The sequence below is a fragment of the Pararge aegeria genome, chromosome Z, assembly GCF_905163445.1.
Source record: "Pararge aegeria chromosome Z, ilParAegt1.1, whole genome shotgun sequence".
Lineage (NCBI taxonomy): Eukaryota > Metazoa > Arthropoda > Insecta > Lepidoptera > Nymphalidae > Pararge > Pararge aegeria.
The window spans coordinates 9,578,674-9,598,550 of record NC_053208.1 but is presented as its reverse complement, the minus strand read 5'-3'; the positions used below and the strand labels follow the sequence as shown (position 1 = coordinate 9,598,550).

At 36.2% G+C, this 19,877-nt stretch overlaps 1 protein-coding gene across 3 annotated transcripts in view; it reads left to right on the top strand.

The window, feature by feature from the left end:
- LOC120636069 (neprilysin-2) overlaps nt 1–19,661 on the top strand; it is an 84,580-nt gene extending 64,919 nt beyond the window's left edge. For 2 of the 3 annotated variants that reach the window (XM_039907353.1, XM_039907351.1), the window contains 12 exons: nt 2,546–2,757; nt 4,554–4,730; nt 9,779–9,864; nt 11,131–11,236; nt 11,525–11,709; nt 13,106–13,195; nt 14,260–14,416; nt 15,423–15,591; nt 16,029–16,147; nt 16,620–16,751; nt 16,834–16,974; nt 18,049–19,661. In XM_039907353.1, the coding sequence (XP_039763287.1) occupies nt 2,546–2,757; nt 4,554–4,730; nt 9,779–9,864; nt 11,131–11,236; nt 11,525–11,709; nt 13,106–13,195; nt 14,260–14,416; nt 15,423–15,591; nt 16,029–16,147; nt 16,620–16,751; nt 16,834–16,974; nt 18,049–18,249 (1,775 nt within the window). In that variant the 3' untranslated portion in view covers nt 18,250–19,661. The remainder of the gene's footprint in view (nt 1–2,545; nt 2,758–4,553; nt 4,731–9,778; nt 9,865–11,130; nt 11,237–11,524; nt 11,710–13,105; nt 13,196–14,259; nt 14,417–15,422; nt 15,592–16,028; nt 16,148–16,619; nt 16,752–16,833; nt 16,975–18,048) is intronic. The other variant, XM_039907352.1, reaches the window with a different exon arrangement.
- Nucleotides 19,662–19,877: the final 216 nt, after the last annotated feature.

The following is a 19,877-nucleotide window of genomic DNA, read 5'->3' as shown; positions in this document are numbered from 1 at the left end:
ATGTCTGCAATATCACCAGGCTCTCACTAAGATGGTTGCGGGCTAGCCTGTAAAGGGCTTGGTAGTTTTATAAAACCTATACCCCTAATCGATTTCTACCCGACATCTTAACTGAATGCTAAATCACTTAGTGACACTTTTTGGTTAGTCTTCTTTTCATGTGGTTTTTTTATAACTTCATTTTCTTGACCGCAATCTCACCTGAAAATAGGTGATGATACAGTCGATGGTAGTGGGCTAAACTTGTAGGTGTATCGCAGGTTTAAGCCGTACCCGTAACAGGTTTCTACGCGATATCGTATCGGAACGCTAAAATGCTTGGTGTCTTTGCCGGTAGGGTAAGTAGCCACGGACTGAGGGCCTGAGGTGGGACCTGACAAAAATCTCCCCTTATCACTAAAATGCGTTGATATTCGTTAGCTCACTATCTCGTATTGGAACAGTGAGATAGGTCTTTGGGACAGTAAACTCTGATGATTATTAAGGACAAACAAACTATTAGCTAGTGCTCCTAATTGGATAAATTATTGTGTTACTTACCCATTTTATTTGTTTATATATAAAAATGTTATGTTGGTTTGTGTACGCCTCAAAAACTCAAAAGTTCTGCACTGATCGAGCTGAAATTTTAGCATGATATATAACCCGCATCAAGGATTGTTTTTATCTATTTGTTGCATCAGTCACATATCCGCGACCGCGAAACTACAGTTTTTTTAACGATTGATGTACCAGTGACCGCGCCATCTGCCGAAAGCGAGAAAACACTCGCTTACATATGTAATGTATTCTTTGTTGTGTTTCGCATTTCTCAACCATTTCATAAAAATGTGTCACAGCGAAGCGTGGCAGGGTACGACTAGTAGTCTAATAAAAATGTTTAAAAACGTGCCATTAGCTTATGTAATCGTTGAAATTATAATTATTATCACCAATATAAATTATGTAGAAGTAAACTCTACATCTTGGTGAACTATATAATAAGTACGTTGATAAATAGTAGATAAGTGCACAGTAAATCGCACAAGCGGGTGAAAGTGAACCAGTGACGTTGCTTCCGTTGCTTGCACAATATAAGTATTATGACATGCTCCAAAGCAACTCAACTATATCTATATAGCACTATGATTACCGCAAACATTATACCGGTCATCAATATGTTTCCTGTTATCATTGGAATGTTTTTATTTTTGCTGTGAAATAACTATTGGCGCGTGTTGGCAATAAACCCGAACCACGTGTCATCACAGCAAATGGCATGACGCTCTCTTATGCCGTCATGCCATTTAAACTTTTTTTTATATTTAACAGAAAATTTATGTTGATTTTTTTAACGAACCTCTATCCATATTTTTATTATTTTACTCCACATTTATTTATTTATTTATTTCTAACTTACGACTAGTTTACAGGAATACATTAATATCGCTTATTCGTGTCTCACGCTGGGAGAGGGCTCCTATATAATAGAGGTAGTTTTTATTTTATAGTTTCGACCCATCATAATGCCCTGCTCTAATGCAGGTTAGGTATTACTCCATATCGACCATTATCACATGCTATTACGAAACCGGGACAACGCTAATTTCCTAACTCCAATCTAATATTGAGATTCTTGATAGAAAAACCAACGTCAAACAATTCATGTACTGCCTAGTAAACAATAATAATTTGTCAACTTTGCATTTGGTAACTTAACAATAGAGAGTTAAAACTTTTTATAATAGAAAACAAAAAACAAAAAATTGATTCCTAAATAGCCTAGCCTTTGTTGGTAAGCTTGTGTAACTTTGAAAGGAAATAATCGGTAAGTGGCAAAATGATTTAACTTTTTATAAATATAATTACATAGAAGATTACCTAAGTAGGTACATGCAAATAAAAATACGAATTAACCGCCATGCAGAGTTCCAATGAAGCCGTATAGACAGAGTAATCGTGCAGTTTTGTTATGCGGTGATCCCACCTTATGGGTTGCAGCTCCACCAGCAATTGAGCCCCAAGGCTGGAGGATACCGGGGAAAATGAGGAGACATAAATGTAAGGGCCTCTCCATTGAGGCTCGGACTTTGCCATAGATGACGATTAGACGCTTTGGGTTTGTTGGACTACGGTTAAGTATTCATGCTGCTTTGACCATGGACACAAATCCGAATGACGTCTAAAACTAGCGACTTCGCATTCGCCGGCAAAGATGCTGTACAGTGGTCGTTATTTGATCGCCTGCGCCGTAAAGAGATATCACACTAAATATATTTAAACAATATCTTAGTCATTATTACAGATTTTCTTTAGCTTAAATATTCGTTACAAAACTATTAATGGGTCGGTAATATCTGCAGGTTTTCGATTGTGGATACAACTTTTACGTAATAGTAAATTGAAGCAAAAGTTCATAAGGCGTAATAGGTGATAGAAATGTACTAAATATTATTTGGTTTTTTATTACATTCCCATTGAAAAGTGTTTTTTATACTGCAATTATTATTAGAAGAAATCGTTGTTGTTTATTATTATTAAGTTATTAAATATGTATATTTTTTAGCTGCCATCGAAGCTCGTGGAGTCAAACCTCTGCTAGAAATGATTGAACGTTTGGGAGGATGGCCTGTCCTTCTAGGCGACACCTGGGATGACAGTACATTCACATGGGATGAATCGGTATACAAATTCAGGTCTGCTGGATACTCCGTTGACTACTTCCTGGACTTCTCCATCAGCGTAGACGTGAAGAACTCAACAAAACGAATCATTGATGTAAGAATTAAAAACATTTTGTTCTACTTATGTACACCTAAGCACATATTGAGATTTTCTCAGTTTGCATGTGAGTACCTTTTTCTTCATAACTTGTTAACTACTCTTTCATTTCGATTTTAATAAATCACCTGCGTCAACCGCATAACGTTCCGCTTGTCAGTCTTGTTCTGTTATGCAAAATTCAACACAGCAAACAATATGTGATAAGCAAGTATGTATGTGCAAACAATGAGAAATACAAGTTAACAAGTTTGATTAAAAAAGGGCTTATATTATTTTTTCATAGCTCAATAAACATCGTGCTTTTGTTATAATGGTTCTAGTCTAGTCTTGGTTTAGTTTTTCTCCAGTGTTTACAAAACAATCTTAACATATTATAGTTACAATCTTAACATAGTGCATTATTTATAAATTTATTTTTCGGTTCATGTATTATGGAAGGAACAGAATTACTTCGCAATATTCACCTTGACAAAATGGATTTACGAGTAGGTGTTTATTTATCTGCCTTCCTATAAATCTCCTTTACTGCTGTCCTTGCCGCTGAATTAAGTATTTATCCTGTATACTTGACCCTCACACGTGCGGGAAAACCTGTAGGTATTTCTTATAAGGGATACTAACAACGTTTTATTATTTTCTTGTAATATATTTTTTTCGGTAGTTATTATATTGCTTTATGTATATTTTTCAAAAGTAAGTTCTGTGAAACCGAAAACCTATTAGTTTTTGAGTAACTGCCATAGTTTTTGCTGAAAGAAATCATATTCAGCCCTAACATCACATGAAAAATTAACATCATTTGAATCGTGTCACTCTATTAGATACGCGTCGCGTTGCGTAGGTACTATGCGCGTGTTGGTGTTTTATCTTCAATAGGGTTGTCATAAGGGAACACTTAGAATGTTTAGAATGGAAAAATAAATATGCTTCTATTGATTTAACATTTTAAAGGGTGATGTCCTTATGAAGTTATACTTCTGTATTATTTCTTCATCATTATTTCGTAATTCGGTTACACGTTGTACACCGAAAAGTTGATAAATTTGTAGATTCAAAGTTATTTCATATTTATTTAACACAGATTAAAAAGTTTTAAACTTACTTTGTTAACTTTTTAAATAATATATTTACAGCTGGCGTTGCATTATTATATTAATCTAGCTCTGCGCCTGATTTTGCTCGCGCGTACTGAAATCCTATTTATTTGTTATCAATGCGAAAGTTGCTCCGTGACACAAGAACTGAAAAAAATCAGTTTTGCTAATACATTTTTATTAATTCATCTTTGCTATTATCCCAGAAAAAAAGATTAAAAATAGGCAGACTAATATATATATACATATATATACATCTAGTTTACGCTATATATTAGCGTATATATTAGCGTTTATTTAGCGTAAACTAGATGACTTGATTAAACGCCATCTATTAGAAAATCATCAAATTCAATTTTTAATTATTTTGACTGTGAATTAATTATTTTATTTAATTATTTTGACTGTATACCTTTGATTTCATCCCAATTTATTTTCTTAGTCCACCTTAGCAGTGACGCGAACCAACGAACAAAACAATACAAATTATAACTTAGTAAAATTTTCACATCGGTAGATACTTTTTCAAGTTTTTGCGGTTTGTTTTCTGTCTAACATTTCACTGTAGTCTAATATAAATGTTTATTTATTATTTTATGTAAATAAATTAACAGCCAACGCGAACTCAAGTTGCCATGCGAACTATAATCGTATATCTATTCTCTTGCACCATATTAGATAATTTTTTGTCCACAGCTCGATCAGGCGTCTCTGGGTCTAAGCCGGGAGTATTTGAACCGGGGCTTCAGTGACAAGTTGGTAGTGGCTTACTACGAGTACATGGTGGACATCGCTACCCTCCTCGGGGCAGATAGAGCTCGCGCTGAGGTGGAACTCAAGGACTCGCTGATGTTCGAAATGAAACTTGCCAATGTAAGTTTTATTTATTTGGTTAATCATTGAATTTTGTCTGTTTGAAGGCTTCAGCTGTGCTCCGAACGATTTAAGGTTCCGGTGGTTCTTCTACGATGTCGCGTAGAAACCGTTATGGGGCGTTAATATAACTGCCAAAGCCAAGAACGATAGCCCGCTGCTATCTTAGACTGCCTTATAACTTGAAATTACACTTCCAGGTGAGATTGCAGTCCAGGACTAACTGGGTTGATTGTTTGTTTGTAAAACTTTATTTTACACACATTTTTTAATAATATAAACAAAGAAACAAAATTAAAGTAAAAAAAAAAAAACAACATAAATATTTTGCGCGCAAAGGCGATCTCTCCCAGACAACATTTGGCGAGATTAAATTAGACAGAAAGGAAATTTGTAGTTAAATAAAAAACGAAACATAGTTATGTGTTGGTTTTAAATAATAGTTGGAATTTGAATCTTTGTGATATGGAAGTATTCTCTTGACAACCTTCATAAATTCACTTGCAATGCAAGGTACCATGCATAAATTACGAAAAACGTTATGAAGAGACGGGGAAACAAAGTGTTACATGTGTGGCCATAAATCTCGTGACGTCACATCTTAAGTATTAAAACTTGAGAAAATAAATCTTTTTACATTATTTGTTTCAGCTATATAATTTAAAAGCGGTAAGGTATTGTACACATTTTGAATTTCATTAAAACGAAACAATTAAAGTTATGTAAATTCAGAGGAATTCTCAGAGAAAACACCGAATTTTTCGTCAAGCGCTGATGGTTCTTGTCGCATTATCTGGCCTATTTCTTTTGAAGTACATTCATGCTCTAGGCTTTTCTTATTTGTTTAGATATGACCGCAAGAGACCAAATGGTATGACTATGACGAATGCCCAACAATGATTCTTTACTAGAGTCCCACTTACCAGGTACCTATACCCCAAAAAACGCGGGAACCTAAATACTGATTTACTGGTAAGGACTATGTTGTTGCGCTTGCTTTTGAGACTCTCGAATCCATGGTCACCGTCATCCTGTGTCCTTGGCGTTAAAATTCGCGCCCTGAGTGTGGCCAATCACGAGCTGCCTGCCGAACCCGGCGCTTTTTTAATTGGTCACAAGTAGGACGCATATCTTAACTTAACTGAGGATACTGCAGTTTGGTGTGCCTTGCCCCAGAAATTGACTTAAGCGTCTTGTGACCTAGCCGGCGCTTATTTAGTCCAACTAAGCTAGTCCAACTATGGCTAGTCCAACTATGGCTTACATACAAAAGTTTTTTATATGGCTGAACTATTGTCTATATTGGCGCTCTTGTTTTTGCAATTGTTTATGGGTAAGTAAGTTAACATATTCTTGCCCTTCTCATTGGTTTCTTTTGCACTGATCTTTCGCTTGAAGATTTTATATTTTCCATATTTTTTGAAACAATAAATGTTATTCATTTTACTGACTATTAATCCGTATCCGTCTTAATTCGATCTTAAGCGTAGATAACTGATATCTCTAGAGAAACTTTTTAGGTCTTGCTAAGTTAGTAAAACGGTTCCGAGACCAGCAGTCAGTAAGATGATAACCTTTTCCTGATATAATTTATAGTAACAAAGTTGCTTTTCAGTATCCGTGATATACTTTAGTACTTTAGTACGAGAAATAACGAGGTTCCACCCGACTAAGGATCTGAAATAGGTCAGATCATGTTAAAAGCAAGAATGCTTTGAAAAGTTCGAGTGTCACACGACATCACACGTATCTAGGCCTCGGTTACAAGAGTCGCATTTTTAATGTGCACACAAGATCTGAATTTATGAGTTTCGTTTGACGGCAAAAAATGACGATCGACTAACGAACGACGATGACGTCATAACAATGAATATTCATTGTTTATTTTCATTATACTTATTTCAATTCTTGGTTATTGATGTTTAGCAAACGTAACAGGCAACAGATAAACATTAGCTCACATCAGGCTAGTATTCTTTCATTTCTTGATAAGAAAAATAATACTAAACCATTTTTGGTCCGTCCATTTGAACCGTTACGCCAATTAGAATCGAACCCTGCACCTCGTGACACGTACCGGACTAATCAGGCGATTGGGCCATCTCAAACATTCAATTACTTCAATAATTCGGAACAGTGCTTAAATTATTTGTTACCAATCATCATCAACTCATTGCCGGCACAATATAGGGAACGGGTGACGAGCCACCTCCCAGAATGAGAACGCGGTAGTCCACCACGCTGGCTAAGTGCGGATCGGTAGACTTCACGCCCTTGCAGTGGCGTGCATAGAGGGTATGCACAGGGTACGCAGGTGATATAAAATGAACAAAATCATCGATAAGAGCAACAAAATACTTAAGGATATGCATTGTAAGAGTTATAAAAACCCTAACCTTAAGTATTTATAGCTTGTACTGGGGATTCTTTTCATTTTATATCATCTGCATACCCTCTATGCACGCCATTGCGCCTTTGATAAAATTATGGAGAACTCTTAAGCAAGCAGGTTGCCTAACGATGTTTTTCTTACCGATGCAATCTCTTAACTTGGCTAAGTGGCAGTTAAATCGACAAACTAAGTAGCATTGGACGGTTTAAGGATTGGTCTCACTCAATGAGTATTTTCACTTAACCATTTCTCTATTATCCGGTTTTTGACCGTAACAGAGAGAATAGTAAAAACTTTAAGAAGATCCGCTTATTTGTTTGCAAACATTTGCTTCGATTGTGACAATCTAATAATAATAATAATAAATATATTACGACAATACACACACCGCCATCTAGCCCCAAAGTAAGCGTAGCGTGTGTTATGGGTACTAAGATGACTGATGAATAATTTTATGAATAACATACATATATACTTAGAATATACATATAAACACCCAGACCCTGAAAAACATTCATGCTCATCACACAAACATTTTCCACTTGTGGGAATCGAACCCACGGCCTAGGACTCAGAAAGCAGGGTCACTGCACACTGCGCCAATCGGCTTTCAATCTAAATAAATACCAATGTAGCATCGTAAACGTTATGATAAACAAATGAAGCGAAATAATATTGTCCTGAATTACAATCTGTTAGGTCAGCTGCAGACTGTGACCAAAACCACAGATGATGTTCTATGCAATTGTAACGTAAAATTTTTCGTTATTGAACAAATATGAATGTTTGAAATTGAATTGTATAAAGAAGTTCAAAATTATGCGTCGTAAAATATGAGCGATCAAATACTGACTGTACAAAGTAGTGTAAAAATTTACGAAACACTTACAATACGAAATAACTAATACGACCTGTTAAAAACAGGTGTATAAATTCTAATCAAAAATTTGTATAAACAGTTTTCAAATTATACGTTACGTCATACTAACGGACGAACGATATTTACCTATGTAAAATATATGTTACGATATATTGCGAAGCGAAGATTTTTTGCCGTATAAAATCAGAGCTTATTTCCATCGCTTTTGTTTTAAAATGATATTTTGGTTTTAGCTTGCAGACCTAAAATAAGGATTATTATTCTGAATATTCAAGTATATTAGAATTTAAAACATTCATTTATTAACATTTAAATATTTAAACTCTGATATCTCGAATGGTCCTCCACGTAAGAAACTTGTTTGGACGGTTTAAAAATAATTATATTAAAGTATTAAGGTGTTAAGAAATCTTTTAGCTAGGAGTTTTTTTAATTAGTATTTCAACATAGTGCACTAAAGGTGATACTTATATAGACAAAAGATCCCTTTTTATTATTTACATGAGACTCCGCTACGATGAACTACGATGAACTAGGGCGGCCCAGGTTAAATCGAACAAAACTCAAAGCTTAATTACAGATAGTAGCGACCTGCGCTAGTTACTCGTATTTCAAACTCAGTTCGTTAGTACTGAGTTTCAATACTGCGACTAGCAAACGTGAAACTTCTCGATTCAGTGCGTTTTTTTTCTCACATTGATACTAGTTAGTACGAAAACACGAGTATAAGTGATTAATAGTCTCTTCTTTAAACCGATGGTTATAGTTGTCACAGTAATTTTAAACCTACTTTAATTAGAAATGGAATTACGACATGACTAAATTAAGTATAAGCTTTTTAACATACCGCTCATTATTACATGAAGAAAGATATGTTCTAGATGTTAAAATGGGACTATTGGTAACACCACAACAAAAAAAAAAACTTTTATTTAATAAAATATTAATACTGTTGAAAAACTGGTGCAAAAGAATATTTCAAAAGGAATTAACCTGTAAAAATATTAAATCAAAAGAAGAATATTCTAATATTATAAACATATCAACCCTATTGAACATAAAAGACGAAACGCGCATAATACCTACGTTATGGACACGTACGTAATAAAGTGACAGTAGTAACTTGATTTTAATTTTACGTGTGATTTTTGGGCTGCATTTGATTTTTTCAGTAAAAACTATAGCAGTGGTTTACACAAAAACTATTAGCATTTCGGTTTCAAAGATAAGTCTTACTAAAGTAAATAATGTGCCTCTCAAGCCTGTGAAGTAATATTTCGGTTTTCATTTACACATTGTAATAAAAGTAGCAAGAGTCGAAAGCATATCAATATGCCCGTGTGAGCTGCCTTAACATTATTTTGTTTGGAAAAAGTTTTGTGCGCCAAGGTTTCAGGCGATTGGTTAAATTAGGTAGAGCAGTGACGACCATCAATTGATGAGAATTGCAATGAACATTGGCAGTAGTGCTTGCGTTTATTGAACATTAGTGTTGTAGATAGGTAATTGGTATTATTAAAAGTTTTAAAACGATTAACTTTTGTTGAATAATTCATAGACGAATACAGGTATGGCACTTAACTAGCCTTATTATATACATCTTGAGTGATTGTAAAGACCAGCTCAACATTGCTTGCACCATTTAAACAATCGCAGTGAATATTGCTCCCCCAGTCGAGCTGCAAATCTCCATTTTAAACTACTTATCTGTTAAAGGAATTACAGTATATTGTATATTATTATTTTTTTTTCTCATATCCGATTGTTTACTTTCAGATCTCCTTGCCATTAGAAAAACGTCGTAATGCTACTAGTCTCTACAACCCGATGACCATTGGTGAACTGCAAGTCAAGTTTCCAAGGCAAGTAGCATTATCGTAATCATCACAATCAGCCAATGATCTCCCACTTCTAGGCAATTTCCTCTCTAATTATAGAGAGAGTTAACGTATGGATACTTCACACGATACAATTGCAATTGTGCGTTGTAAAGTCAAGGTCTGACTGATGGAGGAGAAAAATGGAGCGTTCATAAATGCGGGAGATATTTAAGGGGGGGAGGGGGTCAACTCAAATCTAATCTTACTTTGGAGATAGGGGGGGTATATCACGCAATTTTTCGGCAAATATCACGCAATTTTTTTCCTGGCTGGTCCATTGGTCTTTTTTACAATAACAATCCAACGCGTTAACGTAAGAAACCCACATTTCGAAAAATCTCAAGTGAGATCGGGGGATGGGGGAGGGGGTTATGATAATAAAATCTCACGACATCTCACCAGAGGAGGAGGGAGGTACAGAAAATTTAAAAAAACACCTTACCTATTTTATGGACAACCCCAAAAAGTAAATAGATTCCAGAATGTCGCGGATAGCAAAGCCAATATTATAATAGTATCTATAATAGGTGCAAGAGCGAATGCGCTAAGAAAGCCGAGAGTGTAACAAGTAATGTACCATGCGCATTTCATTTGACGACTTTCATCTCACTTACCTGGAAAAAAACAGGATAAACTTTTAAATACGTTCTCATAAAATAACGGATCCTTTTTTGCTGTTTTTCCACTGTACGAAAGTTTCATAGCAAAATATTACTTACGGAAAATGGCGAGCGGTTTTTTTTCGCGCGCAAGGTAAACCGATAAACAGCCAGCATCGTTCGTTGCATACAGGCTGAACATAATAAAGGAAATATTTGTGTATGTGAAACATGTTTAAACATAACTAGTTATGAATTGTGAATAATTTTACAAAATTTAAAGTTCCTTTATCATAATTAGGAAGGTAAAAATATTTGTTAATTTAAGGAACCGCCTACTATTTTTAGTCACATAAAACCACTTCGTGGTTTAAAAAAATTATGTACCCGGCTAAATTAAAAGTGATATTCATGCATATGACATGCTGTGAAGTACAAATAAACTTAATCCGGTCATCTTATAATAAGCACAAGAAAGTACCTACGGTAATTTTCAAATAAAACATCCGTAACTTGGATTTTGAGCCTTATATTGATGTAATAAGGTTCTCGTTATGAGCAAATGTGATATAAATTAGTTATTTAAACTGATGTATTATTAAGGCAGCTCAATAAATAATAATTGTTTATGTTTCATATATTGTTTTAGGATCCCATGGCTGAAATACATCAACCGCCTGCTCGCTCCTCATATTCAAGTTGGTCTGGATGAAATCACTATTGTCAACGTGCCGAAGTATATGTCCGATCTCGAGGTACGTACCTAATTGATAAGCTTTTATTAGTTCTCGTCAGTTATTATCAAATAAATTTGATGAAAATTGGTCCAAAGCGGCCGCACAAATGGCGGTTTACATATTATTGTTTCACAACTCCCTTATTATGGGTATTAAGACTTGACTAGTAAAATCGTACACTACGATAAATTTCAAATCCAAGATGGCCGCTGCCACAAAATGGCGAGTTTTTTTTTCTTTTCACATTTCCCATCAAATTAAGAGGTTATTGTAATAACCCAGTCAATCTTAATTCTTCTTGTGCAGGATCTCCTTGAGATCACCCCCAAACGTGTGCAAGCTAACTACGTGATGTGGCGCGTGGCGGGTGCATCCGTGTCTTACCTGACTGAGGACTTACGGAGTCGGCAGCTGGCATATGTGACTGCCCTATCCGGCAAGACAGAGCGCGAAAGCCGCTGGAAGGAGTGCGCTGACACTGCTAGCGTGAGGTAGTCTACATTCATAAAATTCTAATTCCATAATTAGGCCCACATACCTCCTGGATATCTCATAGAGATCGTGATAACTACATTTGTTAACTAAACACGCGCCCTGGTCTAAGAAGAACCCACAACCAACTTAGCCGGGTATTTTATTTGTCATCACCATCCCACTCCATGTAATCCATACAAGGCTTGAAGAAGAAATTATAATCTACACCATACAAATTATTTTTTTATAATATATCATGGATTTCCGCAAACTAACGCCTGCTTCTATCCAATAAGTTAGAGCAATTCATATCCAAGCTTTTTTATAGTTCATAATCTTTAAAATTGTAATCCTTAATTTTATAATAGGTTTTTTTTCTATAAGCTTACGTTTTATATAAACTTTGAAATTAATGAGTCATCTCAAAGATTTCATCCGGTAATTTGTTGCGGAATATCGTAATAATTAGCGGTTTAATTTCCCATTACATGGTAGGATGGACACCGCTAATCACCAGGTTATTCTCGGTGGTACCCTCGGAATTTTAACGGTTTTAACTACTTAACATATCTTGGCCGGATCTGAGTATCGAACCCATGGAGAATGTTTGTAACGATATTATGTGTAAAGTTTCAATCAAAAATGTACATAATATACATAGAACAATTTTATACCATTGGTTCCGGTACATAACTCTACTAAACGTTTGTTGTATAAATAAACGATTGCATTTTTGCACAGGTTAGTGTTGTCAATAATATACTTAGTTAAGTAGTTTTCAACGGGAATCTTCGTATTTCAGTCACCTTAACATAGATTAAGTGGTGATAGCCTAGTGGTTAGAGCTTCGGCCTCCCTTCCGGGGGACTGTGTTCGATACCAAGCACGTGAGCGGTGCGAACTTTTCGAAGTAACGTGCGTTTCAATTGAAGCAATGCAATTATCATATATCTTGAAGTCGAGATACGGTTCGGCGGTAGTCTACCACGCTGGCCAAGTGCGTTTTGGTGAATTCGCGAGATTTTGAGACCATTATAGCAAACGCTGAGGGCAGTGGCGTGCATTGGGTTCCTTACCAGGATATGCATACTGCAGGAAAATTGAATATAACGGCTAAAATTCTCCTCCTATACGGGTTATATATCAATTTTAGGGTATGCAGTGCTTTTGTGCATACATGGAATGCACGCCACTGGCTGAGGGATGTAGTTTTTCTCACGATCACATTCCTTTACTGTAAAATCAAGTCATATTTAAATGAAACATTTAAAAAGGCGCATAACTGAAAAGTTAGAGGTGCATGCCGGAGATCGAAGTTGCTCTCCCGAGATGCCAAAGGCTACCGACTAGGCTACAACGCTTAACATTATACGAGTATACATTAATATTACGATTACATTTCTATTTATCCAGTATGTCCATTGCCGTGGGAGCTCTCTACATCAGGAAATATTTCAACGAAGACTCGAAATCCAATGCATTGGAAATGGTGAACGATATAAGGTGAGTAAATAATATTAACTTTAATAACTGAAATCAAAAAAAGAACTTCTTTTTTACATAACTTACATATATTCTCTCTTTTCATTCCTCCTTTTGAAATTCTTTATTTTACTTTGAATTTGCAGCAATAATACGCCATAGCATATAATAGAACTTGAATATTAATAATGATAGACAGTTCATTGGGTAGTAGATAGACAATTACCTTTCTTGTAAGTTATGATTACAGTCAGTGAGTAGGTAGGCCATATAATAATATGAAAACACGCTACTTCGCTACGTTGTTCATGAATATTCAGTAAGTATATGCTTTCTGAAATATTAAAAAGTGTCGGGGCAGTAATTTTTCTCTAGGAGTAAAGAATTCGCGTCGCCAATTTAAAAGCTACGTTATGATCCTTTTTTTATCCTCATGGATATCACTACACCACGGGGAGGTCCAGTGGTAATGTCGGACTCTTACCGACTAAAAGGCCACGGTGTTCCAACACGTCGCCTGGTGACTGGGTCACAGGAAAGCTAGCTATCTTACACAACCGCAACACGTTACGACCCTAAATTAGCACGGGCATATTTATATATAGTGAATATTTATTGAGACAGATTTATTTATTAAAGGTAGGTAGGACATTTGTATATTTATTAATTTCTTCGGTTTTTATTTTTATCTGTTACGAATATAAGTATCGAAGCCTATAACAGTCAACTGCTCGTGTCTGGACTCTCTGGTCAGAAAATGTCTATTCACTCTTGCCTTGATGGTTGTCTCTTGAGTTTTGTTTTTGCCACACCCCACACTCGTTTTTCTTGCTCGTCCAAGGTTCAGTTTGTTTCAATATAAACACTTATATTTTAGAGAAGCTCGACAATTGTTTCTTTAAAAAGTTATGGAGTGTTTATTTCCCTTCCGTCATATATTTAAGTTTCACTCTTTTAGTGACTTAGTTTAGGTGTCTACCTTTCCTTTTAATATTCTTAAATTGTATTTATTTTACTAATAACGAAACAGGCTTTTAATATTGAGATAAGTATTTTATATTTAAGCGTTATTATACTTTTCGTAGGCAACAATTCCGCAAAACGCTTACCCAAGTGGACTGGATGGATGAGAAGACGCGAGAGGAAGCGCTTCAAAAGGCCGATGGCATGTCTTCCCACATAGCCTACCCCAATGAAATGCTCGATAACAAAAAACTGACGGAGTTCTACGATGGAGTATGTGTTTGTATTGCGTTACTTAACGTTTTTAAATAATTAAAAACTACCCAATTAACACTCATTTTGAATATATATAATTACCAATAACCTGCCACAAAGGTCTTCTCGTTACCGCCTTGTCGTTTCGTTGGACTTGTGTGGCATGTTTGAGGGGCTACGGTCCTGGGTTCGATTCTCGGATTGAGTGAAAAGCAGTGTACGTATTGGTTTCATCATCATCATCATATCAACACACTCCAGGGCACGGGTCTCCCCCACAATCAGAAGGGGTTAAGGTAGTAATCCACCACGCTGGCCAAGTGCAGATTGGTGGACTAAACACGCTTTTGAGAACATTATGGAGAACTCTCAGGCATGCAGGTTTCCTCACGATGTTTTCCTTCTCAGTTAAAGAAAGTGATATTTAATTGGTTAAATCTCAGAATTATATTCTGGAAATTGGTGGTTTATGCCATTACGCGAGAAGAGCAAGCCAAGACCCCAGTGCCTGTTTTTGTAACTTACATATTATGTACTGTATTGGAGCAGCGTCTATGCTCTAAAATTCTCTCTCCTAGAGAGATCTCCTAGATACCTTTGCCCAGCTGTGGGACGTTAAAAGCATCCTCTATCAACGAAGACAAAAGTGTAATAAAATTATTATTTACATAATAAAGATTAGTAAGAAAAAATGAACTATACTAATTATATACCTACCTGTTAAATTTTATATTTTAGTCGCTGAAAGCCGCTGGAAACAAGCGGCCTAGGCCCAGGACAGTGGGTTTTAGAACTCTGTACAAAACACCAATGTCAAGAAGTAGAGGTTAATCAAAATGATGATGATGATGACGCAGTGACCTATATTTGTGTGTAGGTAATACACACAAATATAGGTATAAATCTAAAATGCACATAAAATCCTACCGGTTCCGAAATTTCCCTGTGCATTTTAAATTTATATAACGGTTAAACGCATGTAGTAATTTTTTTTCTCGTAAACAAAAACATTTACATTGAATGCTTACAGTTGGAGATGAAGGCTGATAAGCTGATGGAGTCTGTTCTGAACCTCACGCTGTACGGCACTGAATACCTGTTCAGCAAACTGCGCGAGCCAGTCAACAAGACCGACTGGGTCACCCACGGACGCCCCGCTATCGTCAATGCGTTTTACTCATCCATTGAAAACAGCATCCGTAAGTTCACTATTTCATTTAGATATACAAACATTACTAATGGTAGCAAGGTTTTTGAAATTCGACTTATTGAACAGTCTACTTACAGATTAACTAAGCAACATTTTCTGAACTATGTTTTAAAATACATTTATTACAACGAGATTACTAACTTATTACACAATTTATGAATTTCATAATGACAAGGTGGCTTGGAAGCACACCGCTCCGCTGTCATCTTTCGCAAGGCAGAATAATTAAAATGTTAAAATGATTCTGTTGAAAAAGAGCAACTGCGAGTGTCTTGTCTGCAACTTGCTAGTATATATTTCTACTTTCTGAAGAAGATATCTAAAAAGACACCTCTTGGTCTTCCTCAGTATATCAAGCTTTGGCATCTCCTAAGAACGTAGCACTGTCTACATGATAAAACCTGATCAGCTAAGTTTTTTTGACAGAATTCCCGGCTGGTATCCTGCAAGGAACGTTCTTCTCAGCCCAACGTCCAGCTTACATGAACTATGGTGCTATTGGTTTTGTTATCGGTCACGAAATCACTCACGGCTTCGATGATCAGGTATTTATCTGAATAAAAACTCTAGATTTAGTAGGAAATTTTGCTTTTTCTATGTGCGCTAAACTCGACTACTTAAAACTGCAGGGATTTTCACGAACAGGCAGTTTGATTCTGTCAGGTTCAGTACATCCATTTTTTAATTCAATCTTACAGTATTTAGAGCTAATAAATAGGTAACGTGGTAGCTGTTCAAGCGGATACGAATACCAGCATGCACCTCTAACTCTTCTAAGATATGCGTTTTAAGTAATTAATATATCTCTTGTGTCAACGGTGAAGGAAAAAATCGGAAACCTGCATGTCCGAGAGTTCTCTATAATGTTCTCAAAGGCGCGTGAATCCGCATTGGGCCAGCGTGGTAGACTACGGCCTTTCAGAGATTCCCTGTAGTCGGCCAAAAACGGGTTGTTAATATGATGAAATAGATAATCAATGTGCTCATAAGAATTTTAATGCGTTCAATTCTTTTTAGGGACGTCAATTCGACAAAAATGGAAATTTGGTTGACTGGTGGCAAGAGATGACTAAACAAAAATACCTGGAGAAAGCAAAATGTATCATTGATCAATACTCGAACTACAGCGTCGCTGAAGTGAACATGAAGGTAAAAGAAATGATCGTTGTTCATTACTGAATGTTAAAAAGGGTTTGAAAAGAGGTTTTTTAAATGTCGTTTTAATTTTTAGCTTAACGGCGTTAACACCCAGGGTGAGAATATCGCTGACAACGGTGGAATTAAAGAAGCTTATTACGCTTACCAAGCTTGGACGCAAAGACACGGACAAGAAGCTAGTCTTCCAGGTCTCGACAAGTACAGTCCTAGACAGGTAAGATGGAGAAAAGGCAACTAATGCTCATTTTCGGTAAAGTCGAACAAGAAAATGCCTGAAAAAGTAACGCCAATTAAAGCAGATCCTCGGCATACATCAACCGTTTACCAATAGTTGTCACATAAGATTTGGTGAATTCCTTTTTTGTTCTCTTGACATCGCCTTAATAAATTCGATTTAGGCGATGCCTAGGTTTAATGTAAACGGGCAGAAGAGTAATAGTCCACTTAGTGATCTAATAGCAGCAGAGCTTTTTGAAGTAGGTACAAAAAAAATAGGTAGCAGAGCTTTCTGTGTCAGAGCTCTTCCGAGGAAGTACGACAGGCAAACCAATTTCTGCAACCAAGCATCATTGTTGCAACGCTGAGTTCCGGTCCGAAGAGCTTTATTATCGGTGTAATCAGAGGCACGTAAAACCCTGGTGTCTAAAGTCTGGTGGGTCATTTGCTTGGTACATCAATTATATAACTACTAAATAAAAAAAGGTTAAAAAAAATTGTACAATGTACTCTTAAACAAACTTCTATCTTCCATTAATCTGCATCTAGAAGTGTCTATTATAAAAGCTATAGCGTTGGAAGTAGACAACCTATCTACTAATTGCTCTGTATGTAGATATATACTTCATACAAAACAATTGGCCCAAGTTAGCTCGACAGATGAAGGTAGGTATTGTTGGTTGGTTAGGTGTCGTAATAGGTTTCATAGAGTTAGGAAATCGGCGTCGACCACCTTGTCCCTTGTGATAATCCCTAATATGTAATAATAATTATAACGGTAAGAACCCGCAGTCAAACATTGAAGCAGATTGCTTGGTTGAAAGCTGGGTGGCCCGTGCCGTACTTCAAGGTAATCATAATAGCCGATGACAGCTGCACTAAAGGCCTCTCCCAACAGTATTGTTTGCCCATAATCACCACGCTGGGCAGACGTGTTGGCGATCGCAGTAGATGGTAGTATTTAGTAGGACAGAGGACGCTGCTCTCAATTCTCCGTTATTAAGACACTTCAAGGTAGAAATGTAGAAATAGATAATGATGATGATGGTAATCCCAAATTAACTTTTTGCAGCTTTTCTGGTTGAGCGCGGCAAACACATGGTGCTCAGTTTATCGTAACGAAGCCATCAAACTCCGGATCACGACCGGCTTCCATGCGCCTGGCCGCTTCCGCGTCATCGGACCAATGTCCAACATGGAGGAATTCTCTGCTGACTTCAAATGTCCCGTGGGCTCCCCAATGAACCCAGTCAAGAAATGCAAAGTCTGGTAAACTCCTCACAAGACCAAGGAAACGCTCTCTCGCCCAACAGGAATCGGACCTATGACAGACTGATCGTCTGATCGTCGTCTGATCGACCGATCTCAACCTTTTTCGCACCAGACAGAAGCTGTTTCCTCCCACACTGAGAAGTTTATTCCATTAAAGTCGACGGGTGCGAACACAATTAGATGTTGGATGTTTTGTCTTACGATGTTTTACAGGCATGGCCGATAACTTAAACACCGCCAAAGCACTTTGATTGATCTATAGTAATTTATAAATTATTGTTCACTTTGAAGAATCACATATTCATACATAGATAAATATTATATTGATGTCGGCCAAGTTCATATAACTCAATGTTTTAGATGCATTTTAAGTAAGTAGATATGTATAGGGTACTTACTTGTCTAAGTAATTTAATCGCAAATCCGCATTGGTGAGATTTTTAGACTGACCACTAAGATTGTTGAACAATTCATAGTTATATTTTTTTATTTGGTAAGTTGTTAGGCAACTAGACAACAGCCTCCACTAACAACCGTCTTAAAAGTTCACCTAAGCAACGATACACTTATTTCGTGTTTCGAGTACATTTTTAAGTTGCCTATCATTTGATGAAATTCACAGACATATGTGTGTGTCTAGATTAATTTAGTTTATTACTTAACTTAAAGATCAAATTTATGGTCAAGGTTCCACCATGCATGAATAGGACACCAAACTAAATTCATTTTAAGTTCGCCGGAGAAGAAGGATATTAAAAGTACTTTGAAATCAAAAGCCAATAGCAATCTTCTATATAAAAACCTTGCAAATATGTCACTCACGTGTGAACCGCTGGTTATATTTAAATATACTTACATGTTTACATTTAAATTAGATAAACAGAAAATACTCGAGTGTTCCCGGTTTCCTGTAAATTGCATCTATACAGAATTCTACACCAGGTTAGGGCATAAGGCGTTAAGATCATGTAAAATGGAAAAATACTTTCCAATACGGGTTATAAATCTTACGGCAGACTCAGGCCAAATCAAGAACCTTAGCTTTAATATCATTACCTTACCTAACCTTTTTACTAATACCCGCTTAACCTGCCTATATTTTTCAAATGTTATTAATAATCTAAAACCCCGTAAATCGTTATCAAACTTATATATATATCTTATAGTATACAAGCTACCTTTCAGTATTTAATCAAATATTAACTACGATAATATACCTGGGTACCTATATAATAACCGTTTCACGGATTTTGTGTAGGACAACGTATACTTACTTACAAAGCAGGAATCCCTTTACATAGCACAGTGATAATTTAATGTTAGTATAAGTACTTAGTTCATTAAGTTAAATTTTAGGATATTATCTTATTGTTGTAAACGTTTGAAAACCAATAAAAAGATTTGTATCGACTGCACGAACTTTTAAATTGACCGTCTTTCCGAATCCTATACCATCCTGATATAATATCAAAAATACTATATTCTTACCTTAGTTCTATGAGATACATTTTATTCTGTTGACGGAGCTCGTGATTACAAGATACCAGACTTCTTGGGGGAGAAAAGAGACTTCTTGGGATTTCTGCGCACTGTACCTTGGCACATGATTGGAAGCTCCGGGATCTCTTA